We start from the raw sequence: 12,520 nt of genomic DNA, 5'->3' as shown, positions 1-12,520 counted from the left end.
ACTTATATAATTGTCTTTCTTTCAGTTTAATAAATTACAAATTTTGTAATGATTTAATAAAAAATTGACTGTAAAATATATTTTTCATATTGATAATTAAGTTAGCATATATACTGATTTTAAAAAATTATAACATACTAAAATTATTAGAACTTATATAAAAATGGTATAAATGTATTAATATTGCTATCATCAAGGTACTAATTATAAAAAACTAAAAAGAAATTTTGCTTTATAAGATTATAATAAATTTATAATAAAAAAGTAAGATTACAAAAATTCAAAATTTACTGTTACTCGACATTTCCTTCATAAAAAATTAAATTCATTGTTTATAGATTTAGTTTTTATTGGAATAGAAATAAATAATAATTATTAAACCATTATATAATGTTCCTCATTTTTTTTAATAGTCATAAACATAATTTAAAATAATATTACAATATTACTGTTGATAGAAAATAAATAGATTATGGAAATGTTATTATTGCAATAATAATTTAGTTTCTTCTTTCAGTAAATAATATATTAGTATGCATTTACTAAGTTACTTTACAAGCCAAAAAGCCAAATTCTAATTAGTTATTTCGTTCATGCATACGCTGATAATTTTTTCCGACAAAGTACGATTTTTTTATTTAAATAATATTTAATAATAACATCAAATGCCTTTACAAGTGATATTGTTAACATATTTGATAGTTGATACATTATATTATATAATGATACTAATAACGATGTCTTTTCCATAAATTATTTCTTAGAATAAAATAACATGGCATCTATATATTCTAAGTCTAAACATTACTTTTATACTGTATTTAAAAAACTAATCGTATATACATACAATCAATACATATTAGCATTTAAGAAATAGTAGAAGATGCAGAAGATGAGAGCCAAATTTACATCTTTTGCATCTTAAATTTTAATAAACCACGCTCTTATAAAGTAGTATATATATATATGTATACATATACTACTTTATAAACAATTTTAATTAACAAATGTAGTGAAATAAACGAAAAAAAAATTTAATTGATCACTAAAATAATCATTTCATTTATTTTTTATTTCATATACATATATACAAACATTTGTGATTTTGAATTTTGAAAATTACTAGAGCATTGAAAGAAATCAATCTCACGTAATTTATGCATAATATATTTACAGTCAATTATTCTTTACCATACATGAGATTATGTAATCATTTCTATCACAATAAAATATATTTTCTAATACGAATGTAAAGATGTTTATTATTTTAAGCAGAATGTAATAATACAAAAAAACAAATTGAAAAAAAAATCAAATATTTTGGATAAAAATCTTTTGATCTTTGATAGCGATATCTTATTAAATTCTTTCTTTTTTATTTAAATATTTTATGTTATATTTTTCGATTCATCGTAATGTATATCTTCTTTGAGTTTATCTTCATATTTGCTAAACTTTTTTTTCTTCCTTTGTCGTCTTTTCTTTTCTATTTTATAGAAATTCATGCTTTAATATTTTTTATGTTATAATGTCATGAAAAATGTTTTATGAGTGACGTATATACAAGAAACAAAATTGCTTTTAAGATTTAATTTACTAAAATCAAATGATAGTAACATAAATAAATATAAAAATTTTCTTCAATGTTCTTTTTGAAAGACTAACAATTCTAACGATAATAAGTTTTTTTGTGTAAAAAAGAAATAAATGACTAAATTTTTATTATTAAAAAGATTTATTATCAATAAATTTATTGTATTCTTTACATTAATTAAAAAGAAAATAAAAATAAATTGGTCATTTTATTCTAATATTTCTATATTTAAAAATAATTATATAGAAACTTAATTGTGTGATAATTCACTTGTATGATTAAGATGAATCATATACCCTTTTTCTTAGCAAGTTTGATGTTTTTTTCCATTTCTGCATTGTATATTTCTTGCCTTCTTTTCATTACAATGTCACGAGCAGCTGCTATTTCATCTTCTAAATACCACCGAAGTGGTCCTCTACATCGTTTACATATCATTAGTTCAACTGAAGGTTCAATGAGTTTACCTTTTTTGTCTCTTGAAATAAAGGGGATTCGTTGTCTACGGCGACCATACGTTTGATCGCTCCAAATAACTTGTTGACCACTTCGACTTCGATATCTAGTTCGAAGTCCACTTCGAGCATTTCTTTGAGTACTTCGTTGACTGGGAGGTTCAATATCGCTATGTTCTTGAATGCGAAATTTAATATTAGGTCCTTCTTCGGTTGGACCGTTTGAAGGGAAAAGTACCTCTGGCTCTTTCGATACGAATAATCTTGGATCATAGTCTTTAATATCGCAACAAAATCCGTAAGGTTTTACTGAAAAATCATTCTGTGATGTACCGATATTAAGCTGCTTCACCCGATCCTTTTTCATGTTTTGTCTCGAAAGTTAATGTTAACGTACTTTAAATTTAAACAAAGAATATATTAAACGGAAGTAAGAAAGAAATCATGTTGGATCTTTTGTTAGAGATAGATTCGAAAAATTTAAAAGAACTATCTAGAAAAATCATTGTTTTCATGGCAAATATGGTATAAAGGTTATTAAAAAAAAAAAAAATAACACGACAACTTTTGTCGTTTTTAATTATTTGTAGTAATTAACCCAAGTTAAATATTTAATACAAGTTACAAATGGACTATGTCAGTGATTATTAATAACGTATTTATATAAACAGAATTTTTTATCTTAATTATATCGGAAATTCGTTATTTTTATTACGTCCATAATTTTAAAAAAATTTTATCTTCTGTTACGATTTTTAATTAAAGCAGAATCACTTAAACGTTAGTATTGCAAAAAGTTCTGTTCGCATTCGGATCGAGCATATATATATATATATATATATATATATATATAGAAACACGTGCATTTATGTACAGTAAATAGTGTTATGTTTATGAATGCTATCATTTCAACAAAAGGTTATTAAACAATGATTTCGAAACATTCGTAACACGTTATTCATGAAATAATGAATTCCTCGACTTTGTCGTCTGGAACGTTGAGCCATTCACCAGGACAAAGAACTTCGGAATCTCAGGATTCAGAACTAACCTCTGTTGGAAATCAAACCTCAAAGATCTTGAATCAAAAAAAATCTGAATTGCAAGAGCAAAAGCAACAAGATCGTCTACTTCGGGAGTTGCATTTAAAACGTGTTCAGTCATTAAGGAAAGAATTGGATTATATTAAAGCGACAGAGTGGAGATATCAGTCAATTGATCGGTATTTTAATTATTGTATTTGCTCTTTATGCATAATATTTACTTGAATTCTGATCAAAACGAATGTTCGTAGGTACATGGACAGAAATAACAGAAACTAAATATGTTGTCGTTTATACATACCCTTATAAAATATACTCTAGGATATAAATCGTCCAGCAAAGATGAATCAGACGAAATAAACAGTGTCATAGCTCGTATTGAAAATGCGTATGAAGAGGAAACACGAAAGGGTGAACGCTCTAATAAGGACACAAGTTATAAAAGAGGGATTATTACTTTAATCACCACGGATTATTTGGTGGTTGATGAGTTTTATGTTTGCGATGTAGCAAACATTTCAGTAAATAATTTAAAAGTAGGTGACAAAGTCTGTTACTCGCTCTTAATGGAGCGAGACAACCACGAGGAAAAACACAAAATAAAAATTATTTCTGTGATAAATGAATCGTGGGGAGATGCAGAGAATTCGGAGGTAGATATTGTCAAACCGCAAACATTAACAAGGTGTATAGTTGGAAAAGTTATGGAACGTAAAAATCGACTGTTAGTTGTAGAACCTAACAATATCACCGTTAACTTAAACAAAGTAGAATCTGAGTTTATTCCTGTGATCGGAGATTGGTTACAATTAGAGACAGAAGTAGAGATTGATGAAGTTTCTTATAATCTAAATGGAGAAATTTTAGAGATAAAAAAAATACAGCCCCTAAGATCTAGATTAGATGTTGGAACTGTAACTAGTTTTGATCTAACTAAAGAAATTGGTGTTATTGGAAAAGATACTGTATTTAATAAAAGGATATGTGAGTCTGGTTACATTCCTTGTGTTGGCGATAAAGTAATAAGTGACAGTATTGAAAGTGATCAAGGATTTTATACATGGAGATCATTAACAGTGGTTCCGGTACTTCAAGTAAGTTTTACTTAAATAAAAAGATAATTGTTTTATAATCAATTTTAGAAAATAAATTTCATTTTATGTGTTACTTAATAATAAAAAACATTATTTTTTAAATATAAAGAATAATATAATAATAATTATATATGTATGTATATAATATTTTTTATCTACAAAAATGTTTCTTATTTAATTTTAATTTATAAGGACTATATTAACGTAATACTTTATTTACAATTTTTTTAATTCTCTAAATTTAATTTATTTGATGTATAATTTAAAGATATTGAAATATTTATCATATTATGATAATTGTTTGATTCTTAGCAGGTTAATGATATTTCTAAAATATAATTGTATAATATAATATAAATCATCAAATATTTTTGATATTTCTTCTAAAATATTTTCAATAATAATAAGTTATTATTTTGTATTTATGATTATATTTGTATGTAATTATATAATTTAAAAAATTAATTTTAAATATATTTTTATGGTGTAATAAATTACATTCTGTAAAAATTAAAATATAATTTTATTCAAAATAAATCAATTTTTTTTAGGTCTCTAAAGAAGTTAAGTTACCAGTATTGCATAATATTTCCTATACATCAAAAAAAGATTTAAACAATCTTGTGAAAAATAAGCATGGTATTGTTATAAGTGATGATTTAAACATTGATTTAAATGTACAAGAAGAAAAAAATATAACAATTACTATAGACAATTTAAGTAATACTACTCATATATTGCACAGAAGTTGTTTCATGATAAAAAAAAGCAACTCTCAACTAAGATTAATAGAACCAAGTGCTCCTAATATAGTTTCAGTATTAAATCCTTCTGATAAATTAACTTATATATTTAAATGTACAGCAAAATTTATTGGTACAAGCAAAGAATTATTTGTTTTTCATTTTAAAGATTTCGAAATTGGACGAATTTTTAATATTACTGTCAAACCTAAAATTATACAAAAAAAATCATACTATAAAAATAATAATACTAAAACTAATTATGTACTAGACTTGGATGAATGGAATGAAACTACATACATTCCAGGCATTCGTCCATGTAGACCACCATCATTTATTAAAGTACGAAATATGGTATACAAAGTTCCTAAACATTATTGGGATATAATATCAAAATGCATAAATGAAAGAAAATCTCAAACTGAGTGTAAATATGATATAGAAAATGCTGTACCTTGTTTATCAAAGAGACTTTCTTTTGAATCGTACAAAAATCGGTTTCACGCTTTATTATATTTAGAAGAAATTGCTCAAATAATAAATATGCAACAGTATAATATAAATAGCACAGTTATGAGACATTGTGGAGAATATTTAGTTATGGAAGTGCCAGGACTTGCAGAGAAACGTCCCTCTCTCCTTGTTGGTGATAGAGCTATAGTGTCTTTCAAATGGGATAACTCTCAAGGTATGTTGTAAAATTTAAAATGAAATTATATTATAAAATTTTATATATAATTTTATAGTTATACTACTAAATAATCATACACATTTTAAAAAAGTATTTTAAATTATTAATTTTTAAGAAATGTTTGATATAAGATGTAAAACTCTTTTTATATAAAATTAAAATTTTAATGATGTTTGAAATAGGAAAATTAAAATATGAAGGATTTATTCATAAAGTAACAAATTTGGAAATTTTTTTGAAATTTAATTGCAAATTTCATCAAGAATATAATTATGAAGATTGTCAAGTAACATTTAAATGTTCACAATCAGTCATACAACGTTGTCATAATGCAATTGATATGGCTGTAGATCGTCTGGGTCAGAATTTTTTGTTTCCTACTCATGTAATTGAGAAGGAATCTCAATTAGAGCTTGACGAAATTGAAGATACGTCAATTTGTAAACAATTAACTTATCAGTGGACTGATTCTATAGATTCACCGGAATCTTCCGCTAACACATCCATAAGTAATAAATCTGATGATATGTCAAAGTCATTTACAAAAATGTCAGTTGTACAACGATTATTTAATGTTGAACCTATTGAGAAAAATAGAGAAATTACAATAAAACCTAATGCAAAAGACGGGCCATATATTGAAACAGAAAATAAAATAAATGTTATTAAAAATTTAACAAATACCGTAATACAAGATTCGAAAGACACATCAACTTCTTCCTGTAATATTGAATTGCAACCAATTATTTCACAAGTACGAAAACGAAAGTTGCTTTGGTTTAATAAAGATTTAAATTATTATCAAAAGGAAGCTGTAAAAAACATCTTAAAAGGACATGCACGACCATTACCTTATGTAATATTTGGACCACCTGGTACAGGAAAAACTGTTACTCTTTGTGAAACAATTCTGCAAATTTTATCAACTATACCTGAAAGTCGTTTATTAATTGCTACACCATCTAATAGCTCAGCAAATCTTATATCAGAAAGACTTCTAGATAGTGGTATACTTAAACCTGGTGACATGGTACATACTAAATTTATATAATCTCACTTTATAATAATTTAATGTGGATTTCATCGAAATTTTTAATAAACAATAATAATAGAATAAAAGTTTTTATGTTTAAAAATGAATATGTTTAAAAATAATTAAAATGGACTTTATCATTTTTTCATTTTAAGCAATCTTATAAATATTTTATATTAATTCTGTTACATAATCTTATTGCAATAAAAATATATATTATAATATAATTTAAATACTACTTCTTTTTTACTTTTAGGTACGACTCATAGCTTATCACTGTTTGAATAATGATTCTATACCCAGTAAATTATTGCCATATTGTGCTACTGCAGAATTAGCAGATGAAACAACAATTGAAAAATTAAAATATAATGAAGTAGGACCAAAATTGAATTGTACTATGAGTGTACTTGGACGTCATAGAATTACGATTAGTACTTGTGTTGCTCTCGGGATATTAAATAATATAGGATTTTCCCGTGGACATTTTTCACATGTACTAATTGATGAGGCTGGTCAAGCGACCGAACCAGAGATTATGATTCCACTCAATTTTATTCATTCTGATTATGGACAAGTAATTCTTTCAGGCGATCCACTACAACTCGGTCCAGTTGTAGAAAGTGGTATAGCAAAGAATTTTGGTTTAGATGAATCATTTTTATCAAGATTGCTACGTCATTTTCCTTACCAGAAAGATTCTAATGGCTTTGAAACATGTTATGATCCTCGACTAGTTACAAAGCTTCTTATAAATTATCGAAGTTTACCAGAAATACTTGAATTATCAAGTTCACTATTTTATGATTCTGAATTGAAGGCACAGGTATATTTATTTATGTCATTAACAACTAATTTTTTAAATTTATATCGTGATAATAAAAAAAAAAAATTTTAGATATCTTCGAAAACAAGTAAAGAAGCCAAACTTTTACAAACATTAGCTACAGAATTACCAAAGAGAAAGGATACTCCACCAGCTATAATTTTTCATGGTGTAAATGGGGAAAATTGTAAAGATAATGATAGTCCTAGTTGGTATAATCCCGAAGAAGCAACTCAAGTGTACCTTTATTTATTAAAATTATATAAATGCGGTCTTTTACCTGATGATATTGGGATTATAACTCCTTATCAAAAACAGGTAAAATAATTAAATATAATTTGTTATTAAAACATTTATGAAATTATTTTATATTAAGTATTTAACAGGTTCTTCAAATTCGTGAATTACTCATGGAATTAGATGTGGAATTACCAAAAATTAGTAGTGTTGAAGGATTTCAAGGTCAAGAGCGTAATGTCATCATTATTTCAACTGTGCGATCTTCATCCAATTTTATAGATGAAGATATTAAACATTCTCTTGGATTTGTTGCATGTCCTCGAAGACTTAATGTTGCAATTACTCGAGGCCGTGCTTTAGTTATTATTTTAGGAAATCCTACTCTTCTAGTCCAAGATCCTTACTGGAGAAGTGTTTTAATATATTGTATCAATCAAGATTCTTATACCGGATGTAGTTTCGGTTTTCCTGATATAGAAAATTCTTGTATAGAAACAAATGACTCTTTTGCCAGTGACAAAATTAATAATTCACGATGATTCACATGACAATTGTTCATTAAAATCTCTTTTATATTTATCGAAATATTTGTTATTAAATAATAAAATTACATTTTTTCTAATATACATACAGTATTTTATATTCATATGTTTTTATAAAGAAATAAATGATATTGTTAATATTACTAAAATATACGTTGAAAATTATATTTTGTATATAGAAATTTTTAATATAAAATACCTATCTATAACATTCAGCTTTTTTAAAATAATAAGTTTATAGTTTTTAACTTTGATTTATTTTTATAAGTTTGATTTTTAATTTCTTCAGATTATGTGGTATGATATGAATAATATATTCATTTTTCAAGTTGGATAAGAATCTTTCTGTTATTTGGAATGAAAATAAAATTGTATTATACTTCTTTTTAATACATTTCTTATAATGAAATGTGTCAATACATATTATAAAAAGTACAATGGTTTTATGTTGTAATATACACACGTATATTTATACAACGTTTCCACAAATATATTTTTATTCATTCAATTTAATCTCTTTACAAAAATGTATGAATAAAAATATATCCGTTTTGTTATAGAGCTCTGCTTCAGTGTACACAGAATTGAATTATTTCACTTCGAGTAAGTCGCTTATAGCGAGATGAATTAAATATCTTTTATGTCCCTGCATATTGCATCGTGATGTCATAAGTCCAGGTTCCATGAAGTTTGATACTGTAAAAAAATAAAGCGCTTTGCTATGATGTGTACAAGAGAAGAAAAATGAATTACATTTAGGAGAAGAAAATCTTTGTGCTTTTGATCTATGCATATATGAATGATTTGATGAATGGATAATACCTTGGATATTGTATAAGATACGAGTCAATTACAGTATAATTCATAGTGTAATAGCTTAATTTAAAAAAATTAATGAATAAACATTAGTATAATGACTCTTCTTTTATTCTCATTATACAAAAATGAAATGTATATTATATAATAACGTAATTGGTGAAAAGCAATCGTGTTAAGTTGAAAAATGTAGTAAAAAAATGAATAATATTTAAATAAATTTTTTAATGTAAAGTGTGATATCTTGATGGATAGAATCTTAATCATTTTGAGTTAATCAGGTGACTGAAAAGAGGGAAAAAAAAGTACTGATACATGAAAAATGATTGTGAATGATACTGACCTTAGTTAGTTCCACACTATACTTACAGGGTCTTGATTTTTAGCTTTTAGTTTCCGTTCAATTAAATTTTCTAATGCTTCACTACGGACACTTAAGGTTTCAATTTTCTCAACCAATTGTTGATATGGGGACGCAGGTTGCCCACCCATTACAACGTGTCCTAATTTGCTATCTATTTTGGCATCTAGTCGTGCGTTACGGATTAGATTAACAATCCAACATTCTGCTACATCTGCTTTCATATTAAGTTTTTCTGCAAGCATTCTGCAATATAAAAATATATTAAGAAAATATAAAAACACATTCCATCATTTAAATGTACATTAAAAATATAAAATTGTTATATACCCAATACTTATACATTGATGTATTCTACAGAATGTTTCAAAGATCATTAAACGCGCATTTTCTACGAATTCAGTCAGCAACGCAATTAAGAAAAAGTCATTAAATACAACTGTTTGACACTCTTGTAGCTTTTGTCTTGCTCCATCAAAATCAAAATTGACATATAAATGTTCTAGAAACTCTGTAATGGGATCACGGTATGTATAAGATTCCTATAAATAATAAAGAAGAGTAATTAATAAATCTTATATATATAACTTGCAAATATTTCAGTAAGAAATTGATAACGAACCTGCTGTATTACTTTTACAAGATCTTTTAATATAGATCGTCTAGAACGATTAACAATGACAGCAGCTGCCAAATATCTCAATATATGAGGACACATTGTTTGAATTGCATTTAGATAGCTGTAAAATAAAAGCATAATCTTAAATTTTTTATCATACTTGGTACATTATCTTAATAATACTTGTAAAAATATTGACATACTGTGGTCTATAGAGAAACATTTCTACGATTAAATCTCTGCCCTTCACGTGATTAAAAAATACAAACAAACTCCAATGAATAAGCCATGTCCTTTGTTGTAATACTTGAAGAGAGTTTCCTATGACATTGCTATCAATGTATTCTCTTAATTTATTTACATCTTCCAATGCGGTTTCCCAGTTTTGCACTAGAATTTCCGATGCTAATTTACCCCAAAGTACATTTAAATAATTCTAAAAGTCATAGATCCTTTATTATTTTAAAAATAAATTAGAAGTCAATTTATTATATTTATCAAATATATAATATTAACACCTTATCTGTTGGTGGCATTATAAGCATGTAGAAATATAAATACGATGTAGAAACAGAATAATTGCCACATTCGTAACGGTATTTTGCTAGTTTCACAAAACTGTCCATCATTTCCACTCTGAACTATAAAAATATATATATATAAAAATTAATACAATTTCAAAAATCTACACAATTAATGTAAACAATAGTTCATACGTTTTAATATTTAATAATTATAACATTTATAATATCTATAATAATAAATATATAGATATTACTTAATATGTACAGCATGTTTGAAACAAATGTTTTTTTACTATTCTACATATTAATTAATATTATTAATTTATTATATTAGTAACAAATATTGCTTAATTAAGTGTAAATATGCATATTAATATAAATTTATAAAAATATATCATTATACTTGATTTTATTTCATTTACCTCAGACTCTTGAGTAAGGTAATTATTCAATGCTTTAGAATCTCGCATATTTTCCATTTTTTTCATAACTTCTTCGTTATTCATAAGTTGTACAACAACGGACACGTTATTTTGTAAAATGCCAAGTTCTTGCAGTACATCTGCACGACGGGCTTTCAATTCCTGGAATTGAAAATTTGAAATCACATTTGTATAAACATATGTATACCATCACTCATTAAATTTGTTTGTACCTCTGGCACCTCCAAATTAGGGTAGAGTTGTTTCCGAATGTCAATTGTATAATCTATCATGTTTGTTTTGCTTAGAATATCGAGCTTAGCTTGAAGTAACTCGTCCTCATCGTAAATCTAAAAAAGCATAAGTATATCATAACCAAACTTCGGAGGAGAAATATTTCCTCCTTTTATTGTATATACCTGTTTTGCAGATAAGAATTCCAAAAGTGGAAATACTAAATGCCGATCGAGATATTGACCTATACGTGATGTTAAGTCGAATTTCGCCATTTCGCTTCTTAAGAACAATACCGAATAACAGCAATCCTAACCAATCTACAGGTAAAAAGGAGCTGACCACGCTCCACGTTAGCGTCAAAGAACATAGAATAGATTGAACGGAAAGTTTCTATAGAAGTAGATGAATTTTAGCTGTATTATTTTCTGAATGTTGTTTAATATGTATTGTAACATATTAAACATTTTTAATTATTTTATGTTAATATAATATGTAATTGTTGAAAAGATAAATAAAGAAATATTACAATAAATACTCCATTTGAGCTTTGAATTAATTTATATTATAAAGTACTCACTATGAAACGAACAAAATAAATAAAATCAAATACAATAAAATATTTGTAGAATTAATAGAAATACCTTTAACACAATTTTATCATGAAATTTTATTACGATAGATACTATATATATATATATATATATATATATATATATATATATATATATACAATATATACAATAATGTGCTATATATAATAAACGTTTTACTAAAGTAAGTTTCATTTAAGAAACTGAAATTTATTTTTATTTTTTTGAATATTATTTTTCTTTTATATATATATATAATTATATTTATGTTATTTATGATTGTAATTTCTGATATAGTATAAAATAAGTAATTTTGTATAAATTGTAATGAAATATAATATAATGAAATATAAATCATTATTTTTTATTACGTATAAATTTTTATTTTAAATACTTTGATAATTAACAAAATAATTAAAAATATTATCCATTGGTATATTGCTTAAAAAGACATATATTTTTTTCTCCTGTGTAAATGCTTTATTTTTATAAATAATCATTAAATAATGTATTATAAATGTTATTAATAAAACCGACGTTTCGAGATTAAATGAATATTTCTATATTAAAATCTACGAATAGATAGATTTATATAAATAGAAGAATTTAGTGAATAAAACAGTATAATATAAGCTCGTTCACGCTCTCTTATACAGAATATGTACTTTATGGTCCATCTCTTTACTATCA

At 25.3% G+C, this 12,520-nt stretch overlaps 3 protein-coding genes across 5 annotated transcripts; 1 reads left to right on the top strand and 2 right to left on the bottom strand.

Annotated features, from left to right (window-relative positions):
- Positions 1–1,343: 1,343 nt before the first annotated feature.
- LOC122538559 lies at positions 1,344–3,501 on the bottom strand. Of its 2 annotated transcripts, none has more exons than XM_043672754.1 (3): positions 3,394–3,501; positions 1,891–2,423; positions 1,344–1,486 (listed from the first exon to the last, which is right to left on the bottom strand). In XM_043672754.1, exons 2-3 carry the CDS (start codon positions 2,414–2,416, stop codon positions 1,389–1,391), a joined length of 624 nt encoding a protein of 207 aa, XP_043528689.1. In that variant the 5' UTR covers positions 2,417–2,423; positions 3,394–3,501; the 3' UTR covers positions 1,344–1,388. The 2 variants fall into 2 exon arrangements, with proteins under 2 accessions (XP_043528689.1, XP_043528688.1); XM_043672753.1 differs by lacking the exon at positions 3,394–3,501 and adding an exon at positions 3,101–3,213.
- On the top strand, positions 3,374–8,364 carry LOC122538558 (probable RNA helicase armi). The gene is made up of 6 exons (XM_043672751.1): positions 3,374–4,186; positions 4,738–5,617; positions 5,803–6,650; positions 6,910–7,479; positions 7,552–7,797; positions 7,866–8,364. The coding sequence occupies exons 1-6, from the start codon at positions 3,374–3,376 to the stop codon at positions 8,256–8,258; spliced, it is 3,750 nt and encodes a 1,249-aa protein (XP_043528686.1). The 3' UTR covers positions 8,259–8,364.
- A 380-nt stretch (positions 8,365–8,744) lies between these two features.
- Positions 8,745–11,614, bottom strand: LOC122538563 (eukaryotic translation initiation factor 3 subunit E). 2 transcript variants are annotated; one of them, XM_043672759.1, is made up of 9 exons: positions 11,423–11,614; positions 11,237–11,353; positions 11,004–11,165; positions 10,576–10,698; positions 10,261–10,493; positions 10,061–10,178; positions 9,769–9,980; positions 9,421–9,684; positions 8,745–8,957 (listed from the first exon to the last, which is right to left on the bottom strand). In XM_043672759.1, the coding sequence occupies exons 1-8, from the start codon at positions 11,510–11,512 to the stop codon at positions 9,426–9,428; spliced, it is 1,314 nt and encodes a 437-aa protein (XP_043528694.1). In that variant the 5' UTR covers positions 11,513–11,614; the 3' UTR covers positions 8,745–8,957; positions 9,421–9,425. The 2 variants fall into 2 exon arrangements, with proteins under 2 accessions (XP_043528694.1, XP_043528693.1); XM_043672758.1 differs by having other exon boundaries at positions 9,447–9,684; positions 11,423–11,613.
- Positions 11,615–12,520: the final 906 nt, after the last annotated feature.

Source organism: Frieseomelitta varia, unplaced genomic scaffold, assembly GCF_011392965.1.
Source record: "Frieseomelitta varia isolate USP_RPSP 00005682 unplaced genomic scaffold, Fvar_1.2 scaffold_167, whole genome shotgun sequence".
Taxonomy (NCBI): Eukaryota; Metazoa; Arthropoda; class Insecta; order Hymenoptera; family Apidae; genus Frieseomelitta; species Frieseomelitta varia.
Note: the sequence above shows the minus strand (reverse complement) of the source record. Positions and strands in the feature narration are given on the sequence as shown.

What these genes read in the sequence shown, in the direction of transcription:
- LOC122538563 (XM_043672758.1), bottom strand. Translation starts at nt 11,512, where the DNA reads ATGGCGAAATTCGACTTAACATCACGTATAGGTCAATATCTCGATCGG. An exon ending in ACCTTACTCAAGAGTCTGAG is followed by an intron (nt 10,699 to 11,003) that starts GTAAATGAAATA and finishes ATATTTTTATAG; the next exon opens with TTCAGAGTGGAAATGATGGA. An exon ending in TAATGCCACCAACAGATAAG is followed by an intron (nt 10,494 to 10,575) that starts GTGTTAATATTA and finishes TATGACTTTTAG; the next exon opens with AATTATTTAAATGTACTTTG.
- LOC122538559 (XM_043672753.1), bottom strand. Translation starts at nt 3,213, where the DNA reads ATGACTGAACACGTTTTAAATGCAACTCCCGAAGTAGACGATCTTGTT. An exon ending in AGGTTTGATTTCCAACAGAG is followed by an intron (nt 2,424 to 3,100) that starts GTTAGTTCTGAA and finishes TTAACTTTCGAG; the next exon opens with ACAAAACATGAAAAAGGATC. An exon ending in CAAACTTGCTAAGAAAAAGG is followed by an intron (nt 1,487 to 1,890) that starts GTATATGATTCA and finishes TCTATAAAATAG; the next exon opens with AAAAGAAAAGACGACAAAGG.
- LOC122538558 (XM_043672751.1), top strand. Translation starts at nt 3,374, where the DNA reads ATGTTGTCGTTTATACATACCCTTATAAAATATACTCTAGGATATAAA. An exon ending in CAAATGGGATAACTCTCAAG is followed by an intron (nt 5,618 to 5,802) that starts GTATGTTGTAAA and finishes TGTTTGAAATAG; the next exon opens with GAAAATTAAAATATGAAGGA. An exon ending in TAACTCCTTATCAAAAACAG is followed by an intron (nt 7,798 to 7,865) that starts GTAAAATAATTA and finishes AGTATTTAACAG; the next exon opens with GTTCTTCAAATTCGTGAATT.